Below are 19,973 nucleotides of genomic sequence, written 5' to 3' on the forward strand. Positions count from 1 at the left end.
GCAAGGTCTGGCTAGTGGCTGTGCTGCAGGGGTGGAGAAGATTCCAGAAGCTGCCCCCATGTCTAACAGAACCAGCTCCTGATGGCTCCAAGACGGACCCTGAGCTGGCCAAACCTGAGCCCATCAGTAAAGCTGGTGGAACCTCCCTGCCAACATACTTAAGAAGGGAAAAAAACCTGCAGTAGCTGTGAGACAGGAGTGAGAATAAGTGAGAGGAACACCCCTGCAGACCTCCCAACAGTGAAGGAGGGGGAGGAGGTGCTCCAGCAGCCAGAACAGAGATTCCCCTGCAGCCTGTGGGGAAGACCACAGTGAGGCAGCTGTGCCCCCACAGCCCATGGAGACAACCACGTGGGAGCAGAGATCCACATGCAGCCAGTCAGAGCCCATGCTCCTGGCAGGAGCTGCAGCCCGTGAAAAGGAGCCCAGGCAGAAGCAGGTTTTCTCACAGGAACGATGGCTGCAGGGCATCCACACTGAAGCAGGCTCTTCCTGAAGGACAGAACCTCGTGGAGAAGACTCATGCTGAAGCAGTACATGAAGGACTGTCTGCCATGGGAGGACCCCATACTGGAGCAAGGGAACAGAACGGGAAGGAACCAATGGTAAAGAGAAGCTGTTATGGACTGACCAAAGCCTCCATTCCCTGATCCTCTGTGCCACTCAGGGAGAGGAAACAGAAATCAGGAATGAAGGAGTGAAGTTGAGCTTGGGAAGTGAGGCATGGGTAAAGGTGGTTTTCAGTTTTACCTTTGTTTTTCACTATCCTACCCCATTTTTAATTGACAATAACTTGCTTCCCCCAAGTGGAGCCCATTTTGCCTGTGACAGTAACTGATCTCCCTGTCTTTACTTTGACCCATGAGATTTTTCATCTTATTTTCTCCCCCCCGTCCTGTTAGACCCTGAGAGACCCACTTGGTGGGCACCTGGCAGTCAGCCAAGGTCACTCTACCATACTTCTTTCCTCCACTGTCTCCAGGAACTGATCACTTCGTTAGACTCTCAGATTTCTTGTAAGGGCTGTGAATTCCTGTGTGTTTGGACAGACAGTCCTACTGGAACAGTAACAGTAAAAACTATTTGAAATCTTGTGCTAGTTGTAAAAGTTCAGAGACAAAGCTTTGATTGCACAGATACAGCTGCTTGAAGCCACTTAGTCTGGAAGACATGAAAGAATGAACTTGAAACATTCAGCCACATTTTCTATAATAATAAAAAATTTACAGGATTACTCTGACAAGTAACTTTTGAGACCATGTGGTGATTCCTTATTTCTTTGTTGTCCACAGTAAGTATCTGTGATTGATTGATCTCATTCTTCACAGTGAGAGCAACACCCTGGATGAGACTTGCTGCTGCTGACACCATCTCATGTGTATGGCTGCTGTCCCACTCTGTCTTCACCATTCCCTAGACTAAACAGCCAGGAAAAACTGAAACGTGCTGACATTTCCTACAAGCTGCATCACTACTCCTCCATGCGCGTGAAAGGGTTCCACCATCAAATGACTCCACCATCTGATGACACAATTTGCCTAAGGATATCTATTTCTGGGCAGTGGCCAGAAACCCCTTCAGCTATCAATACATCTCTAGGATCTAGGTTCAAGTGACCTTCACATGAACTCCATGCTCTCAACTTGTATGCCTTTGAAGTTTCCAGTTTATCTAGTTTCCCGAATTTCTAACCTCACTGCGCAAGAGTCAGCACGCAATTGCACACTGCCAACTGGAAAGTGTGTCCTGAACTTGGATAAACAGACAGATAAAGACAAAATTAAGTAGTATCTGCCTATCTGACTAGAGGGGGGAGGAGAGTTTTGCCACTTGCTTATTTATTACGTGAGCTACAGTATGATTACTGGTGTGAAACATGACCCCTTTTTGGCCAGTTGCCCCCCAAACTGCTACTGGCAATGGAAAGAGCAATGGAAAGATCTCTGAGAATGTGAGATCTTTTACCACGTGAAGCTCTGCCAAGACTCAGGTCACCCATCTCACCATCCCATCACATCACGTCAAAACAGACTCCAAATCCTGAGCTCCACAGTGTATCTGAGTCAAACCAAAAAGCCCACATGCTTCCTCAACACATCCGTTCCATTCACATGCCACTCAAATGTCTTGTCAACATAATCACTTTTCAGAACTTTTTGTAAGTTTTGCTGAAGCTAAAGGAGTGTGTTTGAGTTACCTGCCACATCACAAGGTAAATCCTGCTCACACATGTGGGAAACAGAACTGAATTTATAAAACTGACAATTGTACCTTAAGGCAGCAACTGATTGATTCTAGTTTTTGCTAGAGAAAGAGAAATTTGAGAGGAACAAAAAACCTGTGAAGTGCTAGAGTGGACAGTTACATTCATCTAGCTTCCTTCTTTTCTGTATCACATTTTTCTTGTGCAGAAATTCAGCTGACTGAGCTTGACCACACATCTAACAGAAGGCAAACTGTTAAGTTTTCCCATGTGAAATACTCACAGAAAGTTATGATTTCCTTTGGCATAAATATATTTTTTAAAAAATTGTATTAGTGATTTCACCCAGTTATCTTTCATTTGCTCTAGTTATAAGTACTGCACATCAACACCTTCATGTTCTAAGAGCAAAATCTGCTCAGCAGGGAGGAGGAACAGTTTTGACAGAAAAATCCATTTAATAAAATAAAAACAACAGCAGAATTAAGAATTTGAAGCAATAACTAAATCTGAAAAGTTTCCTAATTGTTTGAGATTATTCAAAAAGAAAAATTCCTGGAGGAAATGTTGCTTACCCATGGTTTATTTTACCATCTTTCAGGAACTTTGAGTGTCAAAGACTTTGGGTATAATAGCTGAGGATATTATGCAATTAGGTTACAGAACTGTGTAGGTGCCAGGATTATTGCTGAAGTCTGAGTAATTAACAAGTTGTTCAAAACCACTGAAGTCTCTAAGTCTGGAGTTACTTAGAGATAATGTGAACACTACAAACGTCCATCAAAGAGAGTGATGCATCTTCAGGGAGGGGCATTTGTTACAGGAAAGATCAGACACGGCCTTTGACCAGGACGAAATGGACCTCAACATTAACATCCCAGAGTCAAAGAATCAAAGTCAGTGTTATTTGAGAAATTAATCCCATAGTGAAGTTGGATGTTACATTTCTGCCTTTTCACTCTTTAAAACTCTTGCCCTGCGTTCTAGTCACTAAGCACAAAAGAAAAGAAATGGGTTTGGAGCTCTGACTTAACTAGTGGCAACTCAACCCTATGATAATTAATAATAATAATACATCCAATGACCATTTCTGCCCATAGGTCACAAATTGATTATAAAGACTTCGTCAGTTTAACCTGATCTTTTGGGTATGTCTAGACTTGGCCAAATCTGTGAAGCCTGGAAATACTTGAGCTAGTTCCAGTGTTAAAAGCTACAGGAGAGATTTTTGAGCAAGGAGGGATTTTCAGGGTAGATTAACTATTTCAGATCTCAATACGAGACTTTTTCTAACCCCCAAAACACTCTTTTTATCCCAAAATATCCCACAGCATGCCAGGAACTATAATCCATAATTTACTTTAATGTACCCATAATTTTCCTGTGCATTATCCCTTGGGATACTGGGTTTGTGTCTCATCACTGAGCTTTCTTTCATCAGTTACAAGGTATCTTTTGTGGACAGAGGGATGAAAACCGGGAGTTTTTCAGCGCAGTGAACAGTTTTATAGATCGCTGATCATAATCTGATAAACTAAAAGCCAGCATCTGGTCGTTTTGGTTAGTTAGAGTTTTGTGCTGCTTTGTGTTTAATAACTCATTACCTTAAAAAATTAGCTTTGAAAAGAGTGTTTGCAGAAAGAGTTATCAAAAAAAGGTTGCTGATAGATATGCAATCCCTAAAACACACTCTTCAAGCATCTCTGCTTTTTCTGAACTTCCCTCAAGACTTTTATTGCTTGGTACATTTATAATCTACAAATAAAATTAAAAGTTTTAAAATTTTAAGTAACTAAATCAGTCTTTTGTTATAATTCCAGCTCATGATCCATGCAGATGCACATGTCAACAGGAAACATTTTCACTCCTAGCCAAACACTTCCTGCCATAGCTAACAAACACCAATTTAATTTCACCTACTTTGGTAACTAAAATGCACACCTTACTGCACAGCAACCCTCAGCCTACAGACCTCAAGGGACCTGGCCAGTAAGGAGTTGCAGACTTTTCAATATTTTACAAAGTACTGATTCTTCTGGTGACAAACAGACAGGTGTTGGCCACCCTTAACACGGCACTCAACAACTATGACATGCACAAGACACTTTTGAACCTCAGGAAGAGAAACATATGTCTACAAAGAGAGACAGAAAGTGAAAGGAGATAAGAAAAAAAAATTATTAGTGTAATTTTTAAGCATCAAAGTCATTGTGGGACTCCCCAGTCTAAGGAAATTCTGAATTTACAAGAATTCAGAATTTGAATTGAATTGCACCTCTCAAAGTACATTTAACATTCACATTTTCACTACTACTAGGTTTCTTTGACATTTTATACCATTACTCATCACTGGAAAATATGGTCTGATGTGCAAGCAACAGAATATTGCCTAAAATCTGGCAAAATAAAGCCTCACATCAACATGTAAGAACTTTTTTATGGTACTGTGGAATCTTGAGCAAATTTTAGTCCACTTCTGAACACTCGTTATTTATTCAAAGGGGCGCCATTTGCCTGACTTCACCATGAGGGGTTCTCCTTCCAGAGAAGGTCCTCACGGTGCTTTCTCCCCTGGTCCTTTCAGTGTGCCATGCCTTCGCCCCCTGGATACCTCATTTTCCCTGTGTGAGACACAGTCACAGGGCTGCAAAGTTGTTTTGTTCTGTTTCATACACTTGGCTGAACAGCAGCTTGCAAGGGGTTAAGCTAAAAGCAGGAAGCCACTGCCGCCCCGGCAGAAAGATTGATTTGATCATTCTTCAGGGATTCCCTCTTGTATGAGTCACTGCTCAGACTGACTCCCCCACCAAAGGAGGCCAGGATAATGCCATTCCTCCAGAGACTACAACAGCTGAGGGCTAGCCCTGAAGACTGAAAGCTTGGGACTCATGCTTGGAAAAACATTCAGCAGACCACAATTCACTCAGCAGACTTAGGGAAAGCTGGGGGAAAAAAAGAGGCAGACAAAAAGTCTTCTCAAACTCCTTTCGTTATCCAGTTAAGTATGCAGACTAGGAGGAATTAGACAAGCTCCAGGAGACTGCCTCCCAGCTTGGGGACTCTGCCTGAGTAAGGATTGAAGACGTAAGTTGACATAGTACAATATTTAAATTTTATACAAAAGATACATTCTCTTTATGAGCACAATCACCTATTACTTTGATCTATTACTCTGTAATAGCTGTGTTTGGCTGCTACCTACTAGGAACGTGATTAACATTCCAAATTCAAAAACAAAAGTGGTAACAGCAGCAAAACTAATGAATGTCTCCAGCTAATCACAGAGGTTCATAACCAGTGCTCTAAGAGAAAGAGAAACTATGCTGGTGTTCCTTCTCTTGACCTACTTTCACTGATGTTCAAGAGCTGAAAGGGAAAGAAACACCCCATGCTGATTTACAAAAGTGAAGGCTGCTAATCCTTGTTCATTTGACATTAAATACAGTGACTGTTCAAAAATCCAGCCAGAGCAGTCTGCCACTAAGGTAATGATACATTGCTCTTGTTTGCTTCTGATGCATTGAGCTGTGTGAGGCAGTACAGCACACAAACCATGGAAGCCTTAAAAATTGCTCAGCCCAGATTAGCCAGCAGCTTTGCTTTTTGTGTGTCATTTCTACTGACACAATTATTGCAGCTCCTGGAGATACTACACTCTGACTCCAAGGGCTCAGCCCCTGCAGGCTGTACTGCCCTGCAACTGCAATAAATGCACAGTGAGACTACTAAAAAAAGTCAGAACCCTAAATTCTGTAATTGAAAGCTATACAGTGAATATCCTGCTCTAAGTGTACCTAATGTAGTATAGGAATATAGGAGTAGAGAGACAGTGTTCAGATCCACGCTGTGGTAACACACACAGCAAAGAGCAACACAATCACAATCCTTTGGAAAGCTATACTTAAAATTTTCCAACTCAACAAAGGAAGAGGAAAGGAAATAAGTATTAAGGAAGGCACTCTTTAATGTGGTTTCCTTCTTGTAATGAGACAGATTGAGGACTTCTGACATGTCACACTAACCCTGTTCTGTGCAGCAAAGGAAGTTTAAAGTAAAGTAGACATTAACTTTCTTCTCCCGTGGGGGGAACACAGAGAACAGAATTCAGTTTTTTTTCAATTGCTATACCATGTTTTCCCTATTTTTTAAAACTTTCTTATGAAACAAAAAGGATGTTTCTGCTGATGTCACAGCCACATCCCCACTGTGTGTGCTGCAGTGCTTGGGGTCCACAGAAATGCGCCAACTGGCTCTCCCCAAAAACCCAAGGCATTACCTCTGCCCAGGAACTTCTGACAACTTAAACTTCATGAACCCAGGATTCTGTTGGGGAATTTCAGGGGAGTCTTCTGCTTTTGTCCTGAGCTTGCTAAGCCCAAAGACTTGGGTGTCTTTGCCTCCAGAGCCTCCCCTGCTCTCCCTGCTGTCCTGCCCCATGGCCCAAGTTCCTGTGGTGCCGGCAGGGGCTGTGGGCAGGGGAGCAGTGAGGGAACCTCGTGGGCATAAAGGGTTAAACAGGCACAGTGTCAAAGCTGGTGCAGCAGCCTGAGGAGTGCCCAAGATTGTTTTAAGTTGGGGTGGGGGTGGGGGGCTCAGCCGGCAGCTGAGGAATTCATAGCTTGTGCCAGCGCCAGGGAAACCCTTTCCAAAACAAGACTCAGAACTATCCTTAGCAGTCTCGTTTCAGGGCTGACTTGGACTCCCAGCTCCACTGCCACCGCTTATTCCTGCGGGGGGCATTCACACCCATTAGGCACTGTCACCCTGTGATCCACCGCTCCTGCAGGCACAGCCTGCCCCAGCCCCAGCTCCCACTCCATGCCATTTTCCCTGTTTCAGCCTGGCCTGCGACTCTTCTCCAGGGGAACCAGTCTCACCACCACAGCACTGCAGGAGCAGTGCTGGGCAAGGGGAAGTTGTGTTCAGTCCTTCCCTCAGTCCTCAAAGTAAACCTGTTCTTCAAACGACTGTGTGTGCTCCAAGTCCTCCTAGGCCAGCACCTTGTAAATGCCACAGGAGACACAGGTGCACACACACCTGCAGCAGCACAAATTACAGAAATGTTTAAGAAGATGCACTGCACTGCAGGCTTTAGGGAGATATGGTGCCAGAGATTTCCAACCCCTTTCGCAGGTCCTGCCTGCTACACTCATGATTTGCTACAATAAACAAATGCCAAAGGTTGACTTTCAATGTCTCTATTGTCTACCTGTAACTACAGTTGTCACAGTGTGAAACCTCAGCATTAGGCACGGCTCAGATCCTTTCCACAGCTTTGCCCAGTGACATGGAAAACATATTACGTGCAGAAGAAAATGTCATTACCATATTTGTGCTTTCATCATTTGACACAAACACGGTGTGGGGGAAGGCAGATTGGAGTCTAGATCAAAAAGACATACCTGGTGCTTTCTCCACAAAGATGACTTTGGAGTCTTGCAGAAAGTTATGACCAGTCAGCACCATTTTTTTCCCTCCAGTAACAGGAAAACTGTCGGTACTTTGCTTCTCAACCAGAGGCAGTTCTTGGGCAGATCTCTGAGCTGGAGAGTTACAAAGAAGATTTTAAAAAAAAGGCAACCACGGACACACAAGAAAGTAAATACTGCATTAGTAAGTAACTTAATGCTTACTTTCATAAGGTAAGCTGAGTTTGATACAGAAACAAAGAAAGGTCACAAGGTTTACAGGAAACATGGTTCATTTTCAAGTGCTTTGATTGTAAACAATAGTGTTAAAGAGCAGTACAGATTGAAAAGACTCGCAAAGAACAAGTGTTTTAAAACTCAGCTTGATATGTAGTATATCAGAAAGTGTATTTTAATGGAAATTAATTTCTTTTAAATAATTTTCTCTCACTTTATATGCTGTGTGTTTACAAGGCATACATGACAAGGTAATCATGCATGTCCAAAATTTGTTTCAGTCAACATATACCCTACTGTCAATTCTGCAAACTGTCTTGTAGCAGCAGCAACAGATCCGGCCCTTGTGATCCAGCAGCAGCTCACACTTTAGAAAGAGTACTTCCAAATGAACCTGAGGGCCAAGCACACAGGATCATGTAAACTGAATCTGGTATTCTTGTGGCAAAAATTTTATCCGCCCTCAACTGTGGGACGTGAAGAGAGTGCTGCTTCAAGGGACAATGGGGCATTTTATCCAGATTATATGGTTCCTTCCGGTGTCACATGCACTAAGAAATGCACGAAGTTTTTGGCACCAACTTATTCCACAATCTGTGCTAGAAATACCACTAGCACTTATTTTTTCTCCTGTTTTCCACTTCTTTCAGCAGGCATGTGCCATGCTTTTGCTCATTATGCAACACTCAAAGCGGCAGCAGTACCCTGACACAAATCCAACCAGCTTCACATTTAGTGGTTCCTTGAGCTTGGCACTTTTGCACAGACCAGTTCAGGATAGATTCAAACTGTGCCTTATCCTGCTGTGTAGCAACTGAAAAGCTCTCATAAACAACTGCAGGATGAAACCATGACTCCTTACATGTTTTGCTTTGCCCTCCAGTATGAATGGAGCTAGGAATGGTCAGGCCTTCCTTCCCATTCCCTCTGCCAGAGCTCACCCCTCACATACCTGCCAGATATCAAGTTTCCCCCCTTACTCTCTCAGCATCAAAAAGATCCACTTTGTGAATGGAATTCAACAAAACCTTAAAAAATTGTTTCAGTCCATCCAGCCAATCAAAATAGCATTGGGAGTTAGACTGAAATTCAGCTTCCACCACTTATGCTGGACTGTTAAAGCTACACAAAGCAGATACATTTTGTTTTGTGTGGGGGAGGCTGATGAGGCTTAGAGAGCAAAAATGATATAGGTATCTTTGAAGAGTGTCCCAGTGTATCTGATAAAATACAGGCTGTTCATTTAAAAAGACCCCAGTGCAGAAACCTGGCTTCTGGAGGTTTTCTGAAGCTGCAGGCCAGTGCGTCAGTTCTAGGATATTGCTAGCTCTTTATCAAAGGGGCTGGGGTTTTGTTTGCTGGTTTTTTGCTTTATGATGGGGAAACAGAGTGAACAGAACATGAGAGCTGTTTTCCAAAACTTCTACAGCAGTTACCTTTATGATAAGGAGTCACCAAAACCAAAGGCCCTGTCCCTCCCAGGTCTACTATTAGTTTAACTGTTCTTTACTTGTGTGTGTTTTTCTACAGCACTCAATGCACAAAACTACACATTTTTTCCTAAGACACAGATATTCTGTTCTCAATGTAAATCATGTACTTTTGGAAAGCAGATTAAAGTTCACTAACTAGACAAGTAAAGCAAAACCAATGTAGAGCATGCTGGTGAGGACAGAATGCACATGGGGCAGAAAAGTTAAAAACTGTTCAAAAGGTGTGTGAACATGGCAGTGCTGAGTTAACAGTGATCTTGGACATCTTCTTCAACCTCATTGATTAAAAGATTTTCTGATAATATCCAGCAAGAGGAGGATGTTTGTTGCTACTTACAGCACTCAATGGGATTGGAGGCTACTTGCAAGGAGAGGGTCCTGCCATTGGCCTGTGGGATGTGAACCCTGAAGACCAGACGCACACGCGTGTTCTTACGACCGATGTCCGTCTCTCCCTTGCGCAGCTCAATGTCAGAGTTTCGGAGCTTTAATATCCCAGCACAGTCGATGCTATCCAAAAGGAAACACAGGGCAATTAAATTCACTTCAAGAAGACTTCAGGAAGATGGGAGTGTGTGTATCTTATTTCTCTCCTGCATGCTCTTCTTAAAAAACTGCATCAGGCACAGCCCAATGACCGGGCTGAGTGCAGCAGACTTTGTTTAGTACTTGCACTCCCAAGAGGCTGAGCTGGGGCTATTGGTAGCAGCAGGTAGTGACTGCTGTAAGAACACAAATTTAGGATGCTACCTCAGGTCTCAGAGGAAGAAAATCTAAAGGACCCTTCCTCCCCAACACATCCTGTAGTTAAAGATAAGCCAAAGCCCAAAAGAAACAGCAAGACTAGGAAAGCCAGTGGGATGTGACAGAAGTGCAGAAACTGTTACTAACCTAGAATGCCAGGCTACTTAAAATTTTACTTGTTATAACTAATTTAGACAAAAATCTGACAAGATTTTCAATCTAGGGTGAAGTCCTGAAATTCTTATTAATGAGCAAAAAAGCTCTCCCTGAGGTCGGTTCTACTGTCAGTTTGTTTGTATTTCAATGAATTGGAAATACACCCAAGCTTAGCGCTGAGCTGAAGCTCTGCATGAAAAAAACTAAACTCAGAGTCCTCTCCTCACATTAGGGAAAAACATGCTTTTCATCAGATACAACTACTACAATTTCTGGCCTCACTGTCTTTTTTAGTTTTTTAACTTTGGTTTTCTCCTGGATGAGTTTACGAGCCAGGATTTTTGTCAAAGAATATTTCAACAGAAGAAGCTCCCAGAGCAAAAGACATATAAACATATGCACTCAAAAACCCACTGCAAAAATACCTCTGCCTTGGCCATGACTACAAAGGCTACATGGCAATTTCTTCTGGGTACTGGTCTCTGGCATGCATTTTATTACATTGAGTATGCATAGTTAACTTTATTTTGCATTCAAAGAGTTTAATTCCCCCTCTAGACCTTTGAAGCTCTTCTTCTGAAGCAAACTGCAAATAAACACTATGACAGCACAGTTTTGATCTGCATTTTTTCTAAAGTATGGATTTCAGAACTTAAAAAATGCCCTTGCTGATATGATCAAAGAAACTAATGAAAGTATTAAAGATTCCCAACAATGCTTATTAGCAGGTGAAGCCGTAAGAATTATATAAGAATTACATATAAATTCTTATGGTCTGCATAAGAATACAGAGTATTTGTATCCATGTCAAAATTCTATGCAAAGATCCATAAGTTATGGAAGAGATGGTGCGTTTCTCCATATTGCCTCTCCTACAGCAACACTTGTAAACTGTGTACGACTCATGTGTATGTACAACTCATACTCAAATGTTCAGAGAAGAAAAAGTATTTAAATTCAAGCTTGTAAAGTCATGGACATTGAAATCTGAAGTCAATAGGAACAGCTAAATGTGCAAAAGTTAAATGGGCAGATGAGCTTTGGTGTTTCCCTGAATCAAGGCCTGAACACATAAAGTGTGAGGGAAGTCCTTGGCTCCAAATTTCAATTCATTGGTAGTCCTACATGAGGTTTTAGACTACTGACATGTAAGGCCTATATATGCCAAAGCATTGTTTGTGATTCTTGACTGAGCTGTACCACAGTCTGGCACACATGCCACAAAAATATTCAGCTTGGCTCCCAAACTATGTAACTTACCTTTATTTTAGGGAGAAAGATGAATGAAATGGTAATAAAGTTCCTAGATGGCCAAAAAACGTGATTCAAACTGGATAAATAAAGTGCCAGATAAATACTGTGTGGGTACAAATTGGTGAAATTTCCTTAACCCAAATGCAGCCCCACTAACATTCGATGGCAGCAAACAGGCCAATAATTCTGAAGGCTTGTTGTGACTTTTAACACAATGCACTGAGAGAGAGATCCTCAGGTCTTGAGTGATTACTCTAAGCCCAGCTGGCAATGCAGCTAAACATATTCTGGCTCTTCTATTTACATGAGGCACTCCAGGGCATGTTGTACATGACACTGCAAACCAGCTTCTAATAACCACTATGTGTGGAAGGACTTTAGGTGTCTGACTGCATTTTCCACTTCGTTAAGGCAAGGCAAACTGTATGAAAAACAAGGAGTGAAATTGTGATTTTCCTGTGGTATTTGGTTTGGTGGAGGTCAGGATTTCTTGCTTGCTTTCTATCTTTCTATATATACACACACAAAGGTGCATGCATCTATATATAAATATGAATACATTTATATTTCTACACACACCAAGAGCTGTACTTGCATGCAAGCACACAGAAATTCCTCCCAAGACAAACACCTCAGATAATGGTTAGGATGATTTGAATGAAGGGAGGAGACAACTCAAGGGGTAGGCTGATTTGAGGGAGGGGTACAGAGAGGATAGGATAAAATAGTGTGAAAGGTTTGCTGTATATCACTTACATAGAACACAATTTTAACCTTTACATAACATCTTATAACGATGTTTACAGATGCTTAATGGACCTACAGGGCACTTAATTATCACCCAGATATCCTAAGATAACCATGCCTACTTTTCTGCATAGCACTAAACTTAGCCCAGTTTAACAACTCAATCTGTAAACTGCATCAACTTTGAATACAGGTTTTTAGAGGTAACTCTTAGTTCTGGAAGATTTGCTTGTAAGCAAGTGCCATGAAAAATGCTGAGTTTTATTATGTGAGAAATGAGTGGTTTCATTCGTCTCAGAAAAACCGCGAGGGTACTTGGAAATGCTCTCTAAGAGTTTCCTTTGACATCCAAAGATAAATTTTAATCAGCTCTGTTCCTTGTGCTAGTGCGTATAGGAGCAACAGGTGTCATATTTAGAAACTAAATGCAGGAGCTGAGGTAGGAGATATTTACAGCTCAGTAACCGAGATACTTATTTTAAATGGCAAATAAGCACATTGGCTGAAACTCTAGAATGAAAGCAAATCAGTTGTCATAAATATTTGTGCAGTTTGTTTTGCTGTTAAGCTGATTAGTGGCAATTTGTCTCAGCAATGTTGTGGAAACCTACTATTACAGAGAAAAATGTAGGGAAAGAAAAAAAAAAGATAGGGAAAGGAAAATTGTGTACAGAAAGAAAGGAACAAACCCCAAAGAAATTAAATGAGTTGACCAAGACGAAACTGCTAGGAGACAGACATGGTGCCTTGGTCTTACATTGCTCTCATGCTGTTCTCTGGAAGAAGAGGGATTTCCAGGACTTTGGTGTTGGAAAGTATTGTTTCATGGCTGGTGGTGGAAACGGTCTTGCCGGTGATCCGGTGAACCTGGTAGAAGGCATGGGGTCGCAGCAGGCGGTCGTCTGCAGTCCCAATGAATAGCTGCAGCGTGAGCGGCTCGCTTTCTAAGTAACCATGGAGCTGGCAAGAGAACAGAAAACGCCCACTGAGCGCCACGCACATAAACTGCTAGGAATCAATTAAAGTTTTATAAGCAGGAGAGCCTAATTCAAGGAGAGAACCTGTGACAGGTGCTATGCGTTAAGTTCCCCCCTTCCATTTTTCCTGTAATGTAATATTGGTACAATAAAAAGGTGCACTCACAAAATGTCTCATTATCCTAAAGGACCTGAGGCACTTTAGATGGGCTGGGCTTTTGAGTACTCCTGCTACATCCACAGAAAACTTTGCATAAATTCTGCTGCAGTGTTCAGCAGAAAAACACAATGAACTTGATGTTCCTTCACAGTACTGAGGGATGCAAAACTGACAGAGTTTGCAGAGGGAAAGGACACAGCTCACCCATCCCCATGCTTCCTTGGACATCTCTCATGCGGCAGCAGTCTGCTGCTTGTGACCTCATTAGCTGATTTTTATGCTGGTAAATACCTCCTGGGACAGCATGGGGACAGATCACATATACACGATTAGCAGCTCACCGTGTGTCAAATTCTTGTTATAATCACACAAAAATCTCATTGAAGCTCTTGGGCCTGGGTTGAACCTCATCCACATTACAGTGACTGCTCTGATGACAACAAGAGTTATTTCTGCCACAGGATGTGGAGGAAGCAGAGCCTGACCTCATCTGTACCATCTCCTGTAGTAGCTACTCATGGTTCCCACTGCTGTGGAATCCTCAGACAACGTCCCACTTGTGGCTGCCACCTGACATTGGGAAATGAGTCTCACAAAACCAGTTCTCTTACAGGGGTTAGTGGTGAAGTTTTGTCCCAAGGGAAGGGAAGATGCAGCAACCATAGGAGGGAGGAACGTGGGCAAGGTGCACTGTCCCAGGAGATGCCCCACCCCAGAGCAAACCTACTCACTTTGTTGTAGGTTTAGGTTCCACTGTGAATGGTCATGTGGGTTTAGGCATGAGTTATTCACCATCACTGAATACAGAAAATCAAAACTTACCACAATTTGGTAAGGAGCAATGCTAGTTTTAAGGTAGCTCCAAGTTCAAAGCTAAATAAAGCTGAAAAGAAGTGGTGAAACCCATATATCAAATGCTGCTTAAATTTGTATTTCGTCTCCTTAAATTTTCACACTCCTTACAAATCATTTTCATATTAACTCTCTAAGGTATTGTACCATCTGATATCAGGAATGCTATTAAAAACAAAGATATTGAATCACTGTTACTCCTTGCGCCCAGCGAAATTCTGGTGGGTGCTAACAGGCCCAAAGCCCTCCCTCCACTATCAAACATGCTGAATGGCAATAGCAATTCACAGTGGCAAAGTTTCAGATACCAAAATGACCAATGCAGGAGGAAGGGAGGACAATGAGCCTAGACACATCTTCCATCGACAACTGGGCACACCGTAAATTTTTCACCCCATACTTTGGTCAGAAAAGCAAAGAGAACAGAAGCATTTTTGTTTGATTTGGTGCAGCAATTTTATATCCTTACCTAAGGCACATGAATGCTGGAAGGATGCAGGGATAGGAGGAAGACAAGGCTCATTTTTAGCTTTTCTACATTATTTTATCAGCTCTGCATTCCTGAGACATCATATGAAGGCAGCTCAGAGCCAGGGGGTTGTGACATGATATGATATGATATGATATGATATGATTGATATGAGGGTTCCATGCCAGAACTGTAAAATTGGAAACATATTAGTAGCAGTTTGATAATCTGCACTATCAGCAAAACAAGAGTGAGAGAAAAGCAGAGCCATGCCTGTATGCTGCCTTCAGTAGGATGCTATGAACCTCCCTCCAGCTCTACATGGAACACCCACTTCTATGGTCCCTGACACACACATTAGCACTATGCTGCAAAAAGAGGGACTCCTGGCTTTCTCCCCTCAGAGACAGACATGCAGCTTGAGCTGCAGGTAGGTGATCATAGGTGTGCTCCTGGTACAGTCAGTGGCCACAGGGAAGCCACTGTCCTACTCATCACCACCCTGTTCCCCCCGCCATGACAGCCTGGCTGCTCATTAATTCCAACGGTGTGTGTGAGCAGGGCTGGTGGAGTGACCTGGATTTGTCCCAAGCTGATCTTCCCTGCCTCACCACTTCCAGAGCCTCAGCAGCAAAGCTAAGGTAAGGGAGGAGACACAAGGTATCCCAGGGTATTTTTGGTCAAGACCAGCACATGGGTTTGCAGGGGAAAAAGTAAGACAGTGTGACATGCCAGGCAAATAAATTTCTATGCATTGCCAGCGGTCACTTCTCCAAGTCGTCATGGAGGATGCTTTTTATGGAGAGTGTAAAATTAAAACAAACACATATTGAGTTACAAGGACGCTTAAAATGTAAAAATAGACTAGCGAGTAACTCAAACCTCAATTCAGCAAAAGCAAAATCGCACACCAAGGTACCCATATGTTTTACTGAACATGGGCAAAGAGGACCAAAAATGTTGGTCTTGCATTGGGTTCTGCTATTTCAGGCTTTATTTTTAAATCTGAACTTGCCTGCTGCCATAGTTTGTAACCTACTGCTGAGCCTCAGCTTGCGCTTTTCCCACAGGTTTCCTACCAGGAGGCAATCAAACACCCAGAGTCCTCAGCTTTGCACACCTGCCTTTCCATGAAAAGTGTTCACGTGCTGGAAAATAAATAATGAGATCTCAGTTGCATGTTTTGCATTGTTTTTTAAGGTTTGTAATCGTCAAGCTGAATTTATGTTTGCTTTTTTTAAAGGCCCTGTCCTAGAGCAGAGCCATACTTTACTTTGGATCTATTACCCAAAGTCACTTACTCCCTGACTTAGAAAGTGACAGAAACATCCAGAAAGATTCATGTAATTGCTATATGCTCGATTTTGCTGCCCTCAAAATAAGAAAAATTCAGTCACATCACTGTAAGTTTTATGTCGTATTCTGTGTTAGGAAGATTCTGTGTTCTGATCTCTAATTTGTATTTCCTTTTGAGCTTTACCCATTGCATCACAATATTTACTTTTATATTATGTCACATAATCGTGTATGCCAACAGAAGCAATAAAAGAAAGCGATGCAAGGATTAACATTTAAAGGGGCATGTACTGTGAATGACTTATTTTAGACTATGCACCCAGTGCATTATTTCCGTGACAGACAGTGCTGAGCCTCGGGAGTTTTCAGCACGCTGCAGATGTCTGCTGAATGGGCCAGATCCTGCTTACTGTCAGCTGGATGCAGTAAGAATATTCCACAGTTCCCTCCAAACATGGGATACAGGTTTAACAGTGAGAAGCAGTGGCAGTAAAAGCACAGTTGTGGGACTTAAGGCTGTTAGGTTTGCCAGCAGTCAAAGGGAATATCAAACAAGATCAGTGTAAAATGGGATGGGAAAAAAGGGTGACTGAGCATTTTTCTTGGTGAGGAAAGATCTCGCATGTTCATATCCATGCATATTTTCCATGTATGCTCTGGGGTACTGTACTAGGTGGAAGAGCGATTCAGTTTCCTGGCGTGCAACATGGGATGCATGCGTCAGACATCCTATTTTTATCTTTTTCTCCGTGTAACACAGTCCAAAGCTCCTAATAACTCAGCAGTTGAGTATGGGTGACAAAGGTGCTCTCAGCTACAGCATTCATAATAAAGGACATGTCTTTCCTACCAGGCATGCTTTCCTTGGCAATACATAGATCCAAGTGGAAAGAGGTGTACTTTCCCCTGCCGTGAAACTGTAAAAAGAATTAGCTGCAAAAAAGGACGAGGAGCACAATGTTTCTGAATGAGTTTCCCTTCCCAAATTAAGGCAGTGATACAGCAGTCACCTGGTTTGGTACAAAGGAAAGATGCAGGAAAGACTTAAATATGCAGATAAGAACTGTGTGGCCAAGTGTTTGGTTTTGAAATGAAAACAGGTCATATTCCCTTGTTCTGACCAAACACTGACTACTCTCTGCTCTTTTCCTCTTTGAGCAACACTGTTAAAAATACTTGAACTCATCTCAAATGACATTTTCATTTTTATTGTCTGAAGCTGCTGAGATCAAAATCAGACTTAATTGCAGGCCTATTACACACTCCTCTAATTCTATCAAAAGCAATGCAGTCACTGGTAATTAACACCAGAACAGGACCGATCACAGCTAAGCTCTTCATCACCTTACATCCTCTTATGCAAGAGCGAGGGAAAAGGCTGCACCGGCTGAGCCACCGCATCAAGCCTTCCCTGGGATTCCTACACCTCTCTGTCATCGCTTTCCCATCGCTGTCTCCCACCAACATGTCTCGATTCTCACCAGTAGGCTGCTGCTCATCTCAGTGCAGGGTGCCAAAGCAAACCCCAGCCTTTCCCCAGGGAGATGCACTGGGGCTGGATGTTTTCTTGTGTCCAGATGCTGTGGCACTGAATGCCAGGAATCTTCCAATATCCAGTGGCCAGTGAAGTGTGAGGGAAACAGGGCTGTCACCCCTCACAGCCACAAACAAGGTACTATCTGATTCAGTCCTACAGCTATGATGACCTCTGGTTTATCACAGACGTGAGCATACTGAGGCTGCCTGGATTCCAAATGTGCTCCTGGTACACATCTATTAAATCTGCCAATTGGAATTGAACAGACTTGGAAACTATGAGCGGAAGGAGATGAGGTGTTTTGAACATAAGCAGTAGGAAAAAAAAAAAGCAAAATCTCCCCAAACCTTCCTACAGTTACTGTGGAGGTATTTTGAGGAAATTTTGCAAGCGCCACATCCAATAACTCAAACACTATTTCAGCTTCAGTGGTTATTCTACAGTCAGTGAGGAAAACTTCTATTATTTAAGCCATGGCATTTATTTTAAGAAACGCAGTTGAAATATTCTGCACGTTCCCTTTCCAAATGCTTTTATGCTTTTGGCATGCCCAAGCATCTGTTGAAATGCTCAGAAAGCTACCTGTCAAAACCAGGAAGCCTCTGTCTGGAGAGGCTCCTGGAGGCCACCAAAAGAATGGCCCTGTTCTCATGGGACACACCAGCCAGATACACCCTCTGCACCACCCATGACATCAGTCAGGAAGAAAGGGAGCCATCCTGTGTAATAGCTTTCAAGTGTACTTACTGTGAGTTTGGGGAAAGGACTGCAAAAACCCTACAGTGGTGCATTCCTCCAGACCTGGACTCTTTTGCAAATATATCAAATGAACATTGGAGTATAATTTAGGGCTTAGCCTGTCCCAATGCATTAAAGGCTGAGCTCCCACTAATAACAAAGCAGGGCATGACCAGGGACTTAGTATTCACTCTCAAAACCAGTCAGCAGCTGTGCTTGAGACTCTTGAGGCCCGTAGGGGCTGCCTCCTTAATGATAATGATGTGCCAAAAAATGCCACAGGGAACATCCATATCAGTGCGTGTGTTTTTCTTGCCTGGTTTTTTATGTTTGGTATATAATAAAGACAACAATCCACTTTATGCCTCTAAAAATACTAAGAACAATAACTACTTACCTGACCATGTAACTGATGGCCACACTGCTTGCAGCAGGTACCACAGTGCTTATGCTCAGCAAAGCCTTACACATCTATCTGCACCATTTGCATTCCCAGAACTGTTCAAGGAATACCTGAGTCAGTCTGGTGAGACTCATCAGAGACTAACAACCCAGTCTGGTGTAAGGGGGCTTCTTTCCCTTTTATTCCCATCAACGTTTTGGAAAGCAATGCTTTCAAAAAAGGTCGAACAGAATAAAATCTGTAAAATAAGGACATTTTAAAGTCAAGACAAGTGCTGCTTGTCTCTTTAAGCTAGAGCTTTGGAGCTACACACTAAATAGCTTTATTGCTTTTCAAGCAGCAGGTATTTTTTTTCAGGAACTGCACATGATGAATGATAAAATGAAACAAATTGTCATGTTTTAAAAGTGTACCTAATATACAGCCTCAATAAAATACCATCAGTGAGTGCTCAGTGTCCTGTTTTTTTAAAACCAAATCAAAGATCCAGCTGTTTAATCTACAAAGAAAGTGCACAAACATTTTGGGTATTGATTTCAGCAGTTAGCACTGAGCACGCATAAAAATAGTGTTGTGAATCTGATTTTCAAGAAAAAGGATTTACTTTCGGCTCCCACACAGGAGCCGAAGAGGACGTAAGCCACTGCATCATGGGTTTGAACGGCAGGAGGGAAAAGCTGATCTTGTGGGCAGTGACTGTCATGTGAAGTGCAGGCACAGCAGTGAGGTCAGGAGACCAGGGCATCTATTCTGGTGTCCACTGCAGAGATCCTGCCTGGCCTCCGCCTGGGCATCCAGCAAGCTGCCCTGCCACCATGCCTCCAGGTGAAAATGCCCAAAAACCTGCTGCTGAAGACTCTGGGAGCCAGCAACCTACACCTCTGGGAAAAAGAGTTAGGAAAAGACTGCCCCATTCGTTGCAAAATTCACTAATACTTATTCTGACCTGGTTTGGGCTTTAACTCTTTTGTAGGGAGAGGTCTGAGAAAAAAAAAACACACCTCAGATGGGGGACTGGGACTGTAGCAATTCTCTTCTCAAGCTCCTCTCCCAAATCCAGGTGCCATGGGAACTAGTATATGGAACTCCCCTCGGCCCCTCTGCTCCAGAGGGAAGCTGGGCAGTCCTGCAGATCAGGGGTGCATACTGAAGAGCAGCAGCAGGGCACAAGCAGGCAGCTGTACCCTGAGCTGCCAAGTGGAGCCAGGCAGGGGCTGGCAGCCCCTGCTCTGGGGATTCAGGTCCCCACAGGACAAGGAGCAAGCAGCCCTGGCAGTGCCAATGAGGCAGACAGGCAGC

General features: G+C 42.9%; 1 protein-coding gene across 1 annotated transcript in view; it reads right to left on the reverse strand.

The window, feature by feature from the left end:
• Positions 1-19,973, reverse strand: part of NFATC1 (nuclear factor of activated T cells 1) — a 109,576-nt gene that overhangs the window by 53,280 nt on the left and 36,323 nt on the right. The window contains exons 4-6 of the mRNA XM_066545047.1: positions 13,000-13,202; positions 9,679-9,851; positions 7,606-7,746 (exon numbers count right to left, since the gene is read on the reverse strand). Coding sequence (XP_066401144.1) covers positions 7,606-7,746; positions 9,679-9,851; positions 13,000-13,202 — 517 coding nt within the window. The remainder of the gene's footprint in view (positions 1-7,605; positions 7,747-9,678; positions 9,852-12,999; positions 13,203-19,973) is intronic.

The sequence above is a fragment of the Molothrus aeneus genome, chromosome 1 (genome assembly GCF_037042795.1).
Source record: "Molothrus aeneus isolate 106 chromosome 1, BPBGC_Maene_1.0, whole genome shotgun sequence".
NCBI classification, from domain to species: Eukaryota; Metazoa; Chordata; class Aves; order Passeriformes; family Icteridae; genus Molothrus; species Molothrus aeneus.